This window comes from Trichomycterus rosablanca, chromosome 1 (assembly GCF_030014385.1).
Source record: "Trichomycterus rosablanca isolate fTriRos1 chromosome 1, fTriRos1.hap1, whole genome shotgun sequence".
NCBI lineage: Eukaryota > Metazoa > Chordata > Actinopteri > Siluriformes > Trichomycteridae > Trichomycterus > Trichomycterus rosablanca.
The window spans coordinates 44,191,676-44,209,077 of NC_085988.1; the positions used below are offsets into that span (position 1 = coordinate 44,191,676).

At 39.4% G+C, this 17,402-nt stretch overlaps 1 protein-coding gene across 4 annotated transcripts in view; it reads right to left on the reverse strand.

Moving 5' to 3' along the window:
* The window catches only part of phf21ab (PHD finger protein 21Ab), a 40,452-nt gene that overhangs the window by 4,879 nt on the left and 18,171 nt on the right, over positions 1–17,402 (reverse strand). For 2 of the 4 annotated variants that reach the window (XM_062993220.1, XM_062993203.1), the window contains exons 5-13: positions 15,718–15,885; positions 13,986–14,240; positions 10,872–10,964; positions 6,772–7,068; positions 6,120–6,227; positions 5,975–6,026; positions 5,782–5,861; positions 4,137–4,197; positions 796–971 (exon numbers count right to left, since the gene is read on the reverse strand). In XM_062993220.1, coding sequence (XP_062849290.1) covers positions 796–971; positions 4,137–4,197; positions 5,782–5,861; positions 5,975–6,026; positions 6,120–6,227; positions 6,772–7,068; positions 10,872–10,964; positions 13,986–14,240; positions 15,718–15,885 — 1,290 coding nt within the window. Of the gene's footprint in view, positions 1–795; positions 972–1,104; positions 1,128–4,136; positions 4,198–5,781; positions 5,862–5,974; positions 6,027–6,119; positions 6,228–6,771; positions 7,069–10,871; positions 10,965–13,985; positions 14,241–15,717; positions 15,886–17,402 lie in introns of all 4 variants that reach the window. The other 2 variants (XM_062993228.1, XM_062993211.1) reach the window with 2 other exon arrangements.

Consider the following 17,402-nt stretch of genomic DNA (forward strand, 5'->3'; position numbering starts at 1 on the left):
GCACGTTGACACTTCTCATGTAAATGTGCCTTTACTAAACGGAATACGGTATTCCAAGATCAAGCATCCACGATTAAGAAGCGCAAGGAAACAATAAAGTAGTAAAGTTAAATTGCAGGTTTTCTTGTATTTCCAATTGTATTTCAGTGAAGACTTATTGTACTAAAGCAACGAGCGAGGAATTTCATAAGTGGAGAGAACTTATGAGCAGTAATAATTAAGAGAAGTTTAGAGTTCCTGTCTTGCTTTTTTTAATAAATTAAAATTAAATAAATATTTTTTTTAAAGACTGAACACGTCGAATTTAAGGGAGTGTCAAGTTTAAGGGTACAAATTTCTCCCCAAAGTGCGTTGAGTTTCAAATATTTCGAGTTTAGGGGACATCGAGTTACAAGGTACCACTGTATGTGTTTGAGTAAAATAAACAGTTCTGTTTTAGTGCTAGTAATCAGTATGTGCCCTATCCCATGTCGGTTGACCCCTACTATTAATGGATAAATAATAACAAAAAGTAGAGGAAGAAGGGGCAAAACACTGTTTGACCACTGAAAAGATAAATCTCTAAAGACTGTAAGGTTGCAAGCTTAGGTTAGATGAATTAAAACCATGTATAATGCTGTGCTAGATCAATCAGACATTTTCCATAAAGGAAGTAGCAAAGGTTCCTGGGCACACCACTCCACTACAATACTATACGAGCAGGACAAGCTAACATTGTGGTAAAGGGCAGCCAGTGGTACATAGTATTGTATTTAGAGCAGAGTTAGAAGTGCGGTAACCTCTGTGGTTACTTACATCCCCGGAGCTGGGGCTGGGCTGAGGGAGAGTGTGGGGATGGACGGGGAGGGGGAAGCCTCCAAGTTCAGGCCGCTCGGCGGCTGGGGAGGCAGTTTGACTGCTGGATTGTGAGAGCAGGGGGTGACAGCCCAGCTCTGGCCCTGCTGCACTGCTGCTGTATTTGGGAGGACGACCTGAACGAAATGAGACAGACAAGAAAAGAAAAGAAAAAAAAAAAAAAAAAGAACAGAAAGATGGAGGGGGGGGGGGGGGACAAAAAAACCAAAGGTGAAATAAAACAGATGATACACATTGATCGCAACATACCTTTGAAAAAGGGTCCTCATTGGCTAGCATGAAAATGGAAGAATGAAAGCAGAAAAGGAAGAGAGGAATGGGGAGGAGGGTGCAGAAAGCAGTTAGTCCACCAGACAATACTGACTACGTGCTGGAAGTTAAGAGTAGAATTAGAGAAAAGAAAAGACAGACACACACACAGAGTCCAACCATACTCAATTAACAATTAGCTAATCACCTTTTCAAATCATGTAAAAAAAAAAAAAAGAATGCTGTTTTAATCAATAGGGTTTATTGTTTGCTTCTGTGGTTGGGTGCAGCAAATTAGCTGCGCAGTACAATCTCAACTTTAGATTCCAGTTGTAAATCTGTTTAAATCTGGTGACTGCAAGTACCATTAAAATTTGACTTTATATAGGTGTTCACTATTTACCTCTTAAATATGACTGGCAGTACACATACACTATATTGCCAAAAGTATTCGCTCATCTGCCTTCACACGCTATATGAACTTGAGTAACATCCCATTCTTAATCCATAGGGTTTAATATGATGTCGGCCCACCTTTTGCAGCTATAACAGCTTCAACTCTTCTGGGAAGGCTTTCCACAAGGTTTAGGAGTGTGTTTATGGGAATTTTTGACCATTCTTTCAGAAGCGCACTTGTGAGGTCAGACACTGATGTTGGACGAGAAGGCCTGGCTCGCAGTCTCCACTCTAATTCATCCCAAAGGTGTTCTATCAGGTTGAGGTCAGGCCAGTCAAGTTCTCATCCATGTCTTTATGGAGCTTGCTTTGTGCACTGGTGCACAGTCATGTTGGAACAGGAAGTTGGGATCATGAAATTGTCCAAAATTGCTTGGTATGCTGAAGCATTAAGAGTTTCTTTCACTGGAACTAAAGGGCCGAGTCCATCTCCTGAAAAACAACCCCACACCATAATCCCTCCTCCTCCAAACTTTACACTTCGCACAAAGCAGTCAGACAAGTACCGTTCTCCTGGCAACCGCCAAACCCAGACTCGTCCACACGTCTCCACTGCTCTAGAGTCCAGTGGCGGCATGCTTTACACCACTGCATTTGGCGCTTTGCATTGCGCTTGGATGCAGCAGCTCGGCCATGGAAACCCATTCCATAAAGCTCTCTATGCACTGTTCTTGAGCTTGTCTGAAGGCCACATGAAGTTTGGAGGTCTGCATCGATTGACTCTGCAGAAAGTTGGCGACCTCTGCACACTATGTGCCTCAGCATCCGCTGACCCCGCTTTGTCATTTTACGTGGCTACCACTTCGTGGCTGAGTTGCTGTCATTCCCAGTCGCATCCACTTTGTTATAATACCAATGACAGTCGACTGTGGAATATTTAGTAGCGAGGAAATTTCACCACTGGACTTGTTGCACAGCTGGCATCCTATCATGGTACCATGGTGGAATTCACTGAGCTCCTGAAAGCGACCCATTCTTTCACTAATGTTTGTAGAAGCAGTCTGCATGCCTAGGTGCTTGGTTTTATACACCTGTGGCCATGGAAGTGATTGGAACACCAGAATTCAATGATTTGGATGGGTGAGTAAATACTTTTGGCAATATAGTGTATGAGCAATATCATTCTGGGAACATATTATTCTACATGGGAACATCAATGGAAAAAATTTGTTTGCACCATTGGGTGCACCTGGTCCTGTAAAACTGCCTTATATTTGTTGTTATGTGATCATGTAATTATTCGAATTGATCACTTTAACCAAAACACAGTTCAGACCATAAGGATCAGACTTGGTACTAGCAGTAATAGTTGTAATCAGCAATTGTGTATTAAATAACTACTTCAGCTTCTTTTAAACAGAAACCAATCAACTTTTTTCATTCTACTTTTCCCATTGCTTTATTTTCTCCATGACTCTCTCTAGCTAGGGTTTAGTTATGCATCGGCACTGCCATAATGTTCAGCTTTGTAGATCTTATAATGTATGTACAACATTTTTGGTCAATGGCATTCAAGTGTATGTACTTACTAGAGATGCATGAGTACCGATACTGGTATCGGGTATTTGCCCGATACCGCGCTCATTAACTTGTACTCGTACTCGCAAACGAGGCTCCGATACTAAACATCCGATACCGTGTGCCTAGTGCACGTTGCTGCGTTATGCCTAGTTCACACTACACGATTTTTGCTCTGATTTTCGCTCGCCGACTGGTCGGCGCTAGATTTGCTGGCTCGGGAGCAACTCGGCGTTCGCTCGGCGATCAAAACTCAGCTCTCGATCGCTAAGTGTGAACTATCCAACAACTCGATCCGACCGGCTCGCCGAGCGCTGGGTGACCGGATCGAGTTTTCTAGCACGTCAGATATCTGATCTGAGATGTGCGACTGGGAATGAGTGACATGTCGAACAGCCAATGAGAACGCAGGATACGGTGTGAGGGGAAACGCAGGAGAGGAGTGTAAACAGGTGGGACAGGGGGATAATATAGTTTATATCAGAATACACCGGCACACACACACGTTTTACAGTATTTCTGACCTGATCATTCTCTACAAAACATAACAACAAAACACCAACATTGCAAGAATATTTATTAACCTCCAACTCATTAACTCCATCATTCTAAATAGGTATTGGTATCGGTATCGGCAAGTACAAAAATACATGTACTTGTACTCGGTTGGGGAAAAAATGGTATTGATGCATCCCTAGTACTTACATTTCAAGTTAAATTTCATACATGTACCCTGAGTAGTTGACATACAATACTTAGTTCTTGCTTTACTCTTTAATATAATGCTTGCTTTTAGAAGTATGTTTAAGACAGTCACAACAATTATGACACAAAGGGTTTGTGGGCATAGACAAAGAGCAAATAGCCACAGAGAGCAGCAGCATAAGAATTCACAGAGACTTAGATATTAGTAAGACTGAGCTTTAAACTTTAGTAGTAAGCATATGAAAGCAGACTGAACGTTAATCCACAAACAATGTATGCATTACAAGAAGTAGCAAAGTTGTATCAAAAAGTTTAACAGAGCCAAAAAGTGACAGCATTAAGTTGTTACCGACCTCTCTTTCTCGTTCCTGTATGAAGGGGAGTGTTCAGATAGGTGACGGTACTTTTTTTTCTCTGGATGGGGAAATAAAAGATGGTGCAGCATTAAAGCTTAAGTTTAGACTGCCATGAACAGCTCCCTTAAGTAGGTCTGTGATTAATGCCTTACATTTCCCCCAATGTACATAAGATGATTCAGATAGCTTTTCAGACTTTAATTGAAACATTTTGCCTGTCAAAATGTATGCTATAATTTACCAGCCTGCACCCTTTTACACATAAAAGACCTGGTACATACAGTGTGACGTGTGATTTGCACAGGTGGTTTGGTCATCTCATGCATCTTTTTTCTTAGCTGCTTTTACTGGCACAGTGTCAGAGTAATAAAATAAAGTCCACATTCTCATTACAGAGCAAACAACACAGTGATTTCCAACAAGATTACACCAAGGGACAGTCTTTCCAAAAGTCAGCTGTGCCCACAATTTAGTCTTTAACCATTCCAGTTTAATCCAACTTTGGTAAACAACTTAATTTTTCAAAATGTATGTTTAAACAAAGGCTATTTATTTGGTTTTCTCAGAGCTATGCTTTTTGTATTTAGGTACCGGTGCAATGCACCACTACAGATCCTAGTATTCTTTTTACAACTGTCACTGCAAATTCCTTTAACATGTATTTGGTGCATGTGAGCTTATGTTGTTATGATCAGTGCACTCTGGTGGTCATGCATCAGTGGACACTTAATGCCGGTCCTAAGCCTGGATAAATAGGAGGGCTGCGTGCCGAATCAAATATGCGGTTGAGCAATCTGACATGGCAAGCCCTAACAGAAGCAGCCAAAAAGAATCGTTCTTTTTGTAGTGCATGCTTTATTGATCAGCAAAGACACAGCACACAAATATTTACTTTTACCTCCTGAACGTAGGTTTCATTTAATGCTACAGCAAGACACTGTGTTTAGTGTTCTCCACACTAATGTGATACTATTACACACTTAACTAACATATCATCTGTTAAGTATTTAGCCATGAGAGTTTATGTCTGTAATGTCTACTAATGTTAATTATATTTTTGCTCTAAACAAAATGCCTCAATGTTTGTAAATATAAAATCAGAATTCAAATTAAAAGTTTTGGCACTTCATATCATAGTTCTTTTGTGGTAGCTTTGAGAATGTTAGGTACATTTTTTTTTAAATGCATTTTTCCTCCCGATTTAGCGCATCCAGTTTGTCTTCCGCTGCTGACAAATTCCAGATTTGCATCCAAGGAGAGCACGCCGCTGCCCTCACCTACTTTACACGTGTACAGCCCTCCTCTTCTCGTTCGTCTCTTCTGCCAGTCAGGGTCCTTAAACAGCGTATGAACACCCACCCACCCACATATAGTCCGGTCCCCACCCTGCAGACACGGTGGCCAATTTGTATCTGCTGCAGGCACTGCCAATTATGCCTGCCAGATGGTGCCTAGCCGACCGGTGGCAACACCGAGCCTCGAACCCGGGAGTTCAAAAACTTGGTGCTGGTGCGTCAGCGGAATATCCTGCTGCGCCACCTGGGCACCCTTCAGGTACATTTTTGGCATGATTCCCCACCATAAGTGTTTACTAGCACCATAAATCAAATGTGCATGCATAAAAGAAAATAATGATCTATACCTCTGGCTCAAATACTGCTCCACTGTACACAGGGTTGGCTGTTGTTCTCCTTTTGCGTTCTTGCCGCCTGCTATGAATTTCTGCAAAAGAAAAGTATGTTGAAGAAATACTTTGAGATTTGGATGGGCAACAGTCTCCTTTTCTGATTCCAGTGTACCAATAAAACTAATTTATCGTAGCATGTAGCACTTACCTTCTAAATGGTCAGGTGTGACCAGTCCGAGCGACACCATAAAGGCAAGTTTCTAACAATAAAAAAAGTGTATGTATCTCAAACACTATGTATTTTACGGCACACTCAAAACAAATGAATGTGTTTCAGGTTATGATCGTTCTACCTGTGGATTTTCCTCTCGTTTAACCTTTGGAGGAGGAGCAGGAGGAGGAGAAGTTGAAGAAGGGCGGTTTGTGCGCACCTGCTCTGAACCCTCCTGAGATTTCACAGTCTGCCAGAGAGAAAAAGATAATGTTCTTAGAATTTGCATGTCATAGCAAATAGTATGTAAGGTTGCATATGTCTACACATCCCTGTTAAAAAGGTCATTTCAGATTTATTTCCACCTTTACGGTTGAACAAGTCAATCAGTTCAAGTAAATTGAAACATAAACTGAAATCTTTAAGTGGGAAACCTTAATAATGTGAGAATAATTAGAATAATGTGGTTGCATAAACATGTACACCCTTAAACAAATTTGTTGAAACACCTTTAGATTTTTTGTCAGTATTCAGTCTGTTTGGGTAAGAGTCTATCCACATTTGTTCATTTGGCAATATGTGCCCAGTCTTCCTTGTAAAAGCGCCTTGTAAGTACCACACAGCTCAGACATATGAAGAATACAAAATATTGTCGCCACAACCAGTACTTAACACAATAAGGGTGGAAATATATCTGAAACGATCAGATTTTAAGCATTTTAACAGGGGTGTGCAGACTTAACAGCCTCTCTTTCAAATATATTAATAAACTTATATTGATGCACCATACTTACCTTTGTGTCTGTGTTTAAGCTGCGGATATGTAGTGTTTGCATGGGGGCACTGATAACGATGCCCGTCACCTGGCCTGTGCTGGTTCCTGTAGAAGTTGTGGTGGTTTTGGGAATGGCACATGGCTGACCGTTGACGATGCGCAATTGGTGGATGGGGCCAGCCGAGGTGGAGAGGGCAGATGTTAACTTGGTAGTGAGCATGACTGGTCTCTGAAGCAGCTGTGGCGCTGCCATCATGGGGGGTGGAGGAGCAGGGGCGATGGGAACATTGTTAGGGACAGTGGATTTTGGGCGCACCTGAGAAATAATGAGGATCATGTCAGATGGTTGTGGCACATCCAAACACCATTTTCCCCACCCAAATGTTCTTGTGAGTACACACTAAATTAATTTAATACGCTGTTATATAACAGGACTTTTGGTAAAAGGTAAGGTCACTGAGGAGCTCTTAATCAGTGGAAAAATGTTGTCATTTCTATAAACAGACTGTAGACTGGGAAAGCACTGCAAGTTGTGGTCAGGCCTCTGAACAGGTTGCTGGAGTTTTTACATGCTAAACATTTCAGACCATGTTCCTATAAACCTCTCTTTGTGCAGAAAGGCACAGTAATGCTTGAACAACAAGGGGACTTCCCAAGCTGTTGCCACAAAGATGGAAGCATATTTTACTAAATTGATTTTGTACACCTGTTTGCTTGTACAAGCACCTAAATCCAATAATTTAAACGAATATCTACATACATTTCGGCAAATAGTGAACCAGCAACGTGAAGTTTTGGCGTCATCTGGTGGTTAAAAGCGAAATTATATATTTTTATTGTAAATTATATATTTACAAACTCCATTTTCAAAAAAGTTGGGACATTTAGTAAAATGCAGCGAAAAGAAGAATCTGATTTGTTAATTATCTTTAAATAGATCTTTATTTAACTGACAAAAGAAAAAAAAAAGATTTCTAGTGTTTTTACTGATCAACTTCTTTGTATTTCTCGGGCCAATATTGCAAATTATTTAGGTATTTTACAATGTACTGCACATAATATTGTGAAAAGATTATTGATATCTGGAGAGATTTCAGTACATGTTGGGTAAAGCCAGAAACCACTGTTGTATGGGTGTGATTTTTAATTTGACATTCTCTGGGCCTGAGCTTATCTCAAATGGACCCAAAAAATCCATACATAAGCCAACATCTGTTATCATACAACCCCTGGCAAAAAATATGGAATCACCACTCTTGGAAGATGTTCTTTCAATTGTTGAATTTTGTAGAAAAAAAATAAATCACAGACATGCCACAAAACTATCATTTCTCAAACTGTCAACCCTCTGGCATTAAGAAACAATAAAAAAAGAAACAAATATAATAGTTGTGGTCAGTCACAATTGCTTTTTTTTAGATCAAGTAGAGGAAAAAAATATGGAATCACTCAAATCTGAGGAAAAAATTATGGAATCATTAGAAAACACTGCACCATTATTACTTTGTTGCACCACCTCTGGCTTTTATAATGGTTTAAACTCTCTGAGGCATGGAGTTAACTAATGACAAACAGTATTCTTCATCAATCTGCCTTCAACTGTCTCTTGCTGTTGCCAGATCAGCTTTGCAGGTTGGAACCTTGTCATTGACCATTTTCTTCAATTTCCACCAGAGATTTTCAAATGGATTAAGATCCGGACTATTTGCAGGCCATGCCATTGACATTATATGTTTTCTTGAAGGAAAGTTTTCACGTCCTTTGCCCTATGGCAAGATGCATTATCATCTTGAAAAATGAAGTCATCATCACCAAACATCCTTTCAACTGATGGAATAAGAAAAGCGTCCAAAATTTCAATGTGGACTTTGGCATTTATTGAAGACCATCTCCCCTGTGCCTTTACCCGACATGCAGGCCCATATCATCAACAACTGTGGAAATTAACATGTTTTCTTTAGGCAGTTATCTTCATAAATTTCATTGGACAGACACCAAACAAAAGTTCCAGCATCATCACCTTGCCCAATGCAGATTCGCGATTCATCACTGAAGATCACTTTTATCCAGTCACCCACAGTCCACGATTGCTTTTCTTTAGCCTACTTTAACCTTGTTCTTTTCTTTTTAGGTGTTAATGATGGCTTTTGTTTGGCTTTTCTGTATGTAAATCCCATTTCTTTTAGGTGATTTCTTACAGTTCAGTCACAGACATTGACTCCACTTTCCGGCCACTTGTTTCTCATTTGTTTTGTTGTGCATTTTCTGTTTTCAAGACATATTGCTTTAAGTTTTCTATCTTGATGCTTTGATGTCTTACTTGGTCTACCAGTATGCTTCCCTTTTACAACCTTCCCATTTTGTTTGTACTTGGTCCAGATTTTAAACACAGCTTACTGGGAACAACCAACATCTTTTGCGACATTCCACAATGATTTATCTTCTTGAAGGAGTTTTATAATCCTCTCATTTGTTTCAACTGACATATCTTGTGTTGGAACCATGATTCATGACAATCTGCTTTGTGCAACAGCTCTCCGAGGTGTGAGCACTCTTTTTAAACTGAAGAATAATTAGCAAATCTAATCTGCTGCAGATGTTTTGTTTTTAAACTGCAAATTACAGAGTGATTCCATAATTTTTTCCTCAGATGAGTGATTCCATATTTTTTTCCTCTACTTGATCTAAAAAAAAAGCAATTGTGACTGACCACAACTATTATATTTGTTTCTTTTTTTTATTGTTTCTTAATGCCAGAAGGTTGACATTTTGAAAAATGATAGTTTTGTGGCATGTCTGTGATTTATTTTTTTTCTACAAAATTAAACAATTGACAGAACATCTTCCAAGAGTGGTGATTCCATAATTTTTGCCAGGGGTTGTAGTATGGAGGTAAATTAGTGTCCACAGCACGGGTAACCTGCATGTAGGAGACCTGCAGCTATCAAGTCAACATCTTTTACTAGGACGTCCATGATTATTTCAGCAAGATGCTGCCAGGCCTCATTCTAAATATTCTACAACAGCGTGGCTTCATCGAGACAGAGTGGTTGTGCTTGACCAACCTGCCTGTGATCCAGATCTGTCTTCTAGTGAAAATGTATGGTGCAGGAAGAGGAGGGGAATCAGATGACGACCAGAGACTGGTGAGTGACTGAAGTCTCGTATCAATAAAAAAATTACAAACTTTAGCCTCAGTTAACAAACCATTAAAAAGTCTAATTAATAGGAAGAGTGATGGAATACTGTGCTAAACATGTCTCTGTTCCAACTCTTACAGTTTGATGCCTGCAACACACTCAATGTGGCTATATTTACAAAATACAATGAAAATGATGTCAGTACTTTTTACTGCATTTCACAAAGTGTCCCAGTTTTCCTGCATTGTGGTTTGTAGAAAATGTTTCTTTTCACTGAAAATACCCGATTTTAAAATACCACCATATGCTTTACTTAAAAATGTCAAGTAATTCACAGCAGGACTACAAATTATACTTTAGAATTGTGTCGATATTAAAAATAAACATTAAAACTCATCTTTTAAAGAAATGAGTCTTGAACCTGCTAAAATGCATTAGCTTCAGAGCTCCCAGTAGCATTACCCAGCTTTTCAAAGACAAGGGTAACTTTTTTAAGGAGAAAAGGGTAAGCAATACGTCAAGCAAAACATGCTGAAAGAAATACATCAATTCAGTGTGAAGGCAAACATCAGAGCAACAAAAGCTGGGAGGTAAAGCATAAGAAATGCTGTAACGGACAAGGCACACACACACAAGCTGCAAAAAAATTAATGGCAAATGAGGAGCAAGGACAGCAACATAATGCTAAAAATGTGCATACCTTAGCCTTAACATTCAAGACTTCACAACATATAGTGCTTCATATATGAAGGTCCTTATCTATATGAGTTTTATTAACTAAATTTAAAATGAGCCCACAAGTGTTTTGATTTCTAATAAGAGTCCTGATAGATTTAATCAGTATGGGGCATTGTCATGTTACTAATTATATACCCTTTCTCTCAAATCTGACTGCATTTTATGTTGTTAAGACTTCCTCTATTGGCATCAGTGTTGAACTACACACGCTGGGAAAGGGAAGGGGTGGACAAAGACGCACCTGTGGCAGAAAGGTGGGCCGAGGCGTCAGTCTAGGAGGAGGGACAAACTGGGGAACTTTGATAGGATGAGCCGTGCTGTTGCTGGCCTGCACCTGTGACAAAACCAGTGTTTTATTTGCATCCAAAACACTGAGCATCTTTTTCACTGTTGTCTGGGGGAAATTAAGAAAATAAATAAGTTCCCCCTTTACATTTTGGTTTTAAATCACAGATGAATGCCATCAATCACCACAGCTTAGCACATTAGCAGAGGAAGTCATTTTGACTGTGTGAACAGACACACCATTTAAGATTCACAAAACATCAAATCATTTTACAGTGGAACAGAATAATACAATGCAAGCTGATAAAAATAACGTCACAGACTGTAATCAAACCTGACATTTGTTATTGAGAAAGGCTGCTAATTTAGAATAGATATCAGCAGTCCTATCCTTAGAATGTGTTCACAATCAGTATTAGTGTTTCTGCTTTGTATAATTTTGGCAGTTGAAAATGCATCAATTGCACCTTGTCAGGATATAATCAACCAATCTGAATCAACATGAATCTTTATGGACTAAGGACACTGTTTACCCTACATGCAAGCAGGCTCCACTAACATGTGAAACTGCATATTAATGGCTAGACTATCAAGAGCCAATACATATTCCTAACTTCTGCGTCAAAGAAAAATGAAAACCTGGATACTGTTTACAAAAATACTTGCTTTTTTTTTTTTTTTTTTAATATATAATTTGATGCAAGCTTTAAAAAATGCTTAAAAGCAGTGGTCTATTACGCTAGCCCACCACGGCCAAGATCCATTTTCGAATGCCAGTGGCGATGTCAGCAGGCTGGGTGCCTGCACAGACATAACTGACTATGTCCGGTATGTGGAGTTGGTGAGCAGCCAAAGTCCTGCAAATGGATTGACATATTGTCCACTGGACATAGTTTTAATGTTTCTATGTGTTTTACAGGGAACTTGTTAAGTATAGAATATGCAGGTATGTTTTTTATTTGGACTTTTTCCATCCTCTCCATATTTCAGCAGCCACATATACCGTTCTTATGTTTGTTTTCAAAATCAGATGCTGTGTCAGAAATTAATAAATTAGGCAGGCAACTGATGACAAAGTGCACACTCCACTATGATCCCAAGAAGACCAACTGCATGTGACTGAGTATTGTATTTTGCAGGGTACAGCAAGTCAGGATTAAAGTGGTATCAAGAAGGGTTTTTCAACTCCATTCCTAGATGCCTGCTGCAAACACTTTTCCTGGATGCCACTGCCTAAAGCTTTTTAAGAGAGAATATGTTTCAAGCTTTTGCTACAAACAAACACAACTGTTGTAATTTATGTATGGCTTAATAATTAGGTGATGAGCTATATAAAACACGTTGCAAGAAAGAAAAACTTAAAAATTATCCAGGGCTGGATATCGAAAGCTCTAGTGATTCAGACAAACAGACTACCTGGCTGAAAGCAGCCCAAATTAGGGCATACAGTGTATCACAAAAGTGAGTACACCCCTCACATTTCTGCAAATATTTTATTATATCTTTTCATGGGACAACACTAAAGACATGAAACTTGGATATAACTTAGAGTAGTCAGTGTACAGCTTGTATAGCAGTGTAGATTTACTGTCTTCTGAAAATAACTCAACACACAGCCATTAATGTCTAAATAGCTGGCAACATAAGTGAGTACACCCCACAGTGAACATGTCCAAATTGTGCCCAAAGTGTCAATATTTTGTGTGACCACCATTATTATCCAGCGCTGCCTTAACCCTCCTGGGCATGGAATTCACCAGAGCTGCACAGGTTGCTACTGGAATCCTCTTCCACTCCTCCATGATGACATCACGGAGCTGGTGGATGTTAGACACCTTGAACTCCTCCACCTTCCACTTGAGGATGCGCCACAGGTGCTCAATTGGGTTTAGTCCATCACCTTTACCTTCAGCTTCCTCAGCAAGGCAGTTGTCATCTTGGAGGTTGTGTTTGGGGTCGTTATCCTGTTGGAAAACTGCCATGAGGCCCCGTTTTCGAAGGGAGGGGATCATGCTCTGTTTCAGAATGTCACAGTACATGTTGGAATTCATGTTTCCCTCAATGAACTGCAGCTCCCCAGTGCCAGCAACACTCATGCAGCCCAAGACCATGATGCTTGGTACTTCTCACCAGGGCGCCGCCACACATGCTGGACACCATCTGAGCCAAACAAGTTTATCTTGGTCTCGTCAGACCACAGGGCATTCCAGTAATCCATGTTCTTGGACTGCTTGTCTTCAGCAAACTGTTTGCGGGCTTTCTTGTGCCTCAGCTTCCTTCTGGGATGACGACCATGCAGACCGAGTTGATGCAGTGTGCGGCGTATGGTCTGAGCACTGACAGGCTGACCTCCCACGTCTTCAACCTCTGCAGCAATGCTGGCAGCACTCATGTGTCTATTTTTTAAAGCCAACCTCTGGATATGACGTCGAACACGTGGACTCAACTTCTTTGGTCGACCCTGGCGAAGCCTGTTCCGAGTGGAACCTGTCCTGGAAAACCGCTGTATGACCTTGGCCACCATGCTGTAGCTCAGTTTCAGGGTGTTAGCAATCTTCTTATAGCCCAGGCCATCTTTGTGGAGAGCAACAATTCTATTTCTCACATCCTCAGAGAGTTCTTTGCCATGAGGTGCCATGTTGAATATCCAGTGGCCAGTATGAGAGAATTGTACCCAAAACACCAAATTTAACAGCCCTGCTCCCCATTTACACCTGGGACCTTGACACATGACACCAGGGAGGGACAACGACACATTTGGGCACAATTTGGACATGTTCACTGTGGGGTGTACTCACTTATGTTGCCAGCTATTTAGACATTAATGGCTGTGTGTTGAGTTATTTTCAGAAGACAGTAAATCTACACTGCTATACAAGCTGTACACTGACTACTCTAAGTTATATCCAAGTTTCATGTCTATAGTGTTGTCCCATGAAAAGATATAATGAAATATTTGCAGAAATGTGAGGGGTGTACTCACTTTTGTGATACACTGTACATATGAACCCCGTTCTGGTAGAATCTTGCACATAAAATGTGGTAGTTTAAAGCAGAAATCTACACTTACAAGAATAACGTTCTTCGACAGAATGCGTGATGCAGCTTCAGTGTCCTGACCAGCTGGTTTTTTAGCCACCTGAAGATTAACTGGTGTATTTTGAGAGTCAGGGTTGATGGTAGGCCTAGGTGTATTGCTGATGGCAGTGACCATGGCAACAGTAGGGCGTGGTGCTGTCATTGAAGCAGGCTTGTTTGATGTGGCAGCTTTCAGCACTAGAGGTAGAGTCTTCGTGGTGATGACCGGCTTGACCGTCAAGGTTTTCTAAAGTGTTAACAAGAGAAAAAACCACAAAATTAGACATCAATTTCAATCCATTTCTTTTTTTCCTATTTCATTTGAGTTGCAGTGGGTTCAGTCTGCTCAGAATCACTGGGCACAATGTAGTGACACACCACAGACAGGATGCCCAACTGGCCGGTAACACCACTAAGAATTCAAACCATGGATCACAGCAGTAATGGGTTAGCAATTTACCTCTGCACCACAGTGTATATATATATATATAAATAATTATAATTATTAATAAGTATAAAAGGATATATAAAAATGTTTGGCACATATAGAAAATTATGAAAATAACACTGCTCAAAGAATTTAATTAATCTGCTTATAGAAAAGTGCAACTATTCCAGCTTTAAAGCACAGATGAGCATTAATAGCTTCTATCAAAAACTGAAAAATTTCTATTGTCATTTGTTCTAATTGGTTTCTGAAAATCACAAAAACGTTCACACATAATTAAGCTAATTTACAATACTTCTTAATTATATTATGAAAGTTAATAGAGCCATTGATTACTGCAAAAGAATAGAATTCCATAACAGCTGAAAAAGGCCAACATAGTAATACAGTGGACTGGCAGCATCTGCTGGTAAAGAAAGGGAATTGCATGTATGTCATGATCACAATTGAATTGGGAAAAAAAAAGTGGTTTCTACAAATCCTGGAAAAAAGATGAAAGCACCACACTTGGAAGATGTTTACCTAGCTATTCTAATTCGTAGCAAATAAACTAATCACAAATATAATTTAAGCATTTTCTTTAATAGCTAAACATTCCACTTTCGTAAAACATACCTAAAACTACCAATAATTTAATTAAAGGCATATTTTCTCTAGATCAAGTAAAATAGCCAAATGTGAAATCACTTAATCATGTGAAAATGTAAACTAGTCTGCTGTTAAAGTAAGGAGCAATAAAGAATTAGTCGTGCTTTTTTTGTTGAGTCCATGTATTTTCCTTAACATTAAATTATTAAAATTTTTTGGAAACATATATCATTAACTACATTTGCTTTATTTGTTTGATGTATGTTTCACAAAGCCAAAACAGATGTGTTTTATCTGTGATTTGTTTAATTGTTACCAATTAAACTGAGCGAGCTGAACAGCCTTAAAGTGTGGTGATTCTAGCATTTTTGCCAGTGGTCATATGACCACAAACCGAACATTAGATTATAATTTGACCTGTCCTAAGAGACTGTAATTCTTTTACACAGATTTTAGGTTTACCTGCACCACTGTTATGCAACGTAAATAAAATTAGCTTGTACCAGTGTGTGGGTATTTTGCATTATAACCAAGGATACTATAATAAGGCATACTATGATAACAAAATATTAACTCAACTCTGTTAGATAACTAAAATATAAGCCTGTTTTTTCATTTTTTATAAATGCTAAATGTCTGGGCAGAAAGAAAAAAAAAATAAAAGAAAAATTTTTGAATGCTGCTTTACCTGTGAAGCTGCCTTGTGGGTATGTCCTGTGGGCTGATGCTGTTGGAGCTGACAAGAGGGTGACAGTAGTATGGCTTTACTGTCTACTGCTGCTTGCACTGTCTGCCGCTTCAGCTCTGGCTCCTGCTTCACCAAGATCTCTTTTCTTAACTGCTCGACTACTTTTTTCTAGAGAAAATGATTGGATTACCTTACACTAGAATTGAGGTAATTAATTAAGTCATATGTTACTTTCTAAGGCCAATACAAACCTGTACCAACTTAAGGATGACATCTATTACGTCATCTAGAATTTAATCACCAATATGTCAGTAATACGCTTACAAAATTAAACCATCACAGCAAAAAAGTAAATACAGTATTTCAATCTTATAATCTTGCACTGCACTGTCAGACTTCATAAATGTGCTGTTTTGATGCATAGCCAAAAATGTATTACCACCCTACAAGCATTTTTATTAAATGTACTATGGTCGGTATTTGGTGGGTTTTTGCCACAAACATCGTTTCTGTCCAGCTTAGAAACAGTCACTGTCAAAGGTCTTTTAGGTGTGAAGCGGTCACACACCGTTAGAGGAACCCATTCAATAAAAGCTGCTGGAGGAATTCAACACAGGCATGCACACATTGAAATTCCGCTCACACACTCTACTGCCTTTGAGTCTGCTGGAGCCAAAGCACACCTCTGAGAGAACTGGAATGGGCACATGGTCGCACTTACTCGCTCACTCTTGTCTAAAGTCTATTCAGTAAAGAAAAGCCAGGGTAACCACTCCCACAGGACTAATTACATAGGGAGTATTAGTCAGGAGAATAAAGTCAGGAGAATAAAGTCATTTAATTGAAAAATTTTGTATAACCTTGACTTTGAATACAAAGAATAGAGTTTATTTTTGTTTTTTAAATAAGCCTACAATGTATTGTGCAATCACATTATAGTGCATCTATAGACTAGGTTAACCTGCAAAACCTCCTTAAACAAGAGAAATGGAGAGCCTTATTACCTTAGCCGCATAGTTAAATGTATAACCACATCCACACACATTTTGTTAAATGTCAAACGGTATACATTTGCATTTACAGCACAGTCACAATTTTTCACCCAAAAACACAGGGCACAAGGTGAGAATTCACCTTTGCATTCAACAAACAGAGGATTTTCACACAAAAGCCCAATTTTCATTGTATGGTATCCTCCTGTACCATATTACGATTTTCAGCTTGTCCCCGTTCTAATCTTTATTGTTTGTGTTTTACCTGGCATGGCTTTAATAAAATTTATTGAACTTGGGTTTTAAATGTAGTGCTTACATTGTCTCATTCCAGTGGAGTTTCTGTTTGATTAATGAATGGTCTATACTTTTTCTTGTCAATCCCCCTCCCCAGGCCCACTTCAGTATACTTCCTCCCTGGTCAAAAAGGGTAACCAAGTTTGACACACGTAGTTCGGTACGCTAAGCATCACTTGACAATGGGAAAAGCCACTGAATGTGATTGTGATTTAAAAACATACTGTAACATAGGGTAGATTGCAGTGGACAAGGGACTTTACTCTGACACACCTACATTTAATTTAGAGTAGTGAAAACACTCAGAAACAAGTTGTAAAACTCCTCAGGCAGTGTCCAAAGGCAAAGTTTATACTTGGGTCCCCAAAACAATGGTACTGCACAGTACCCTTAGTT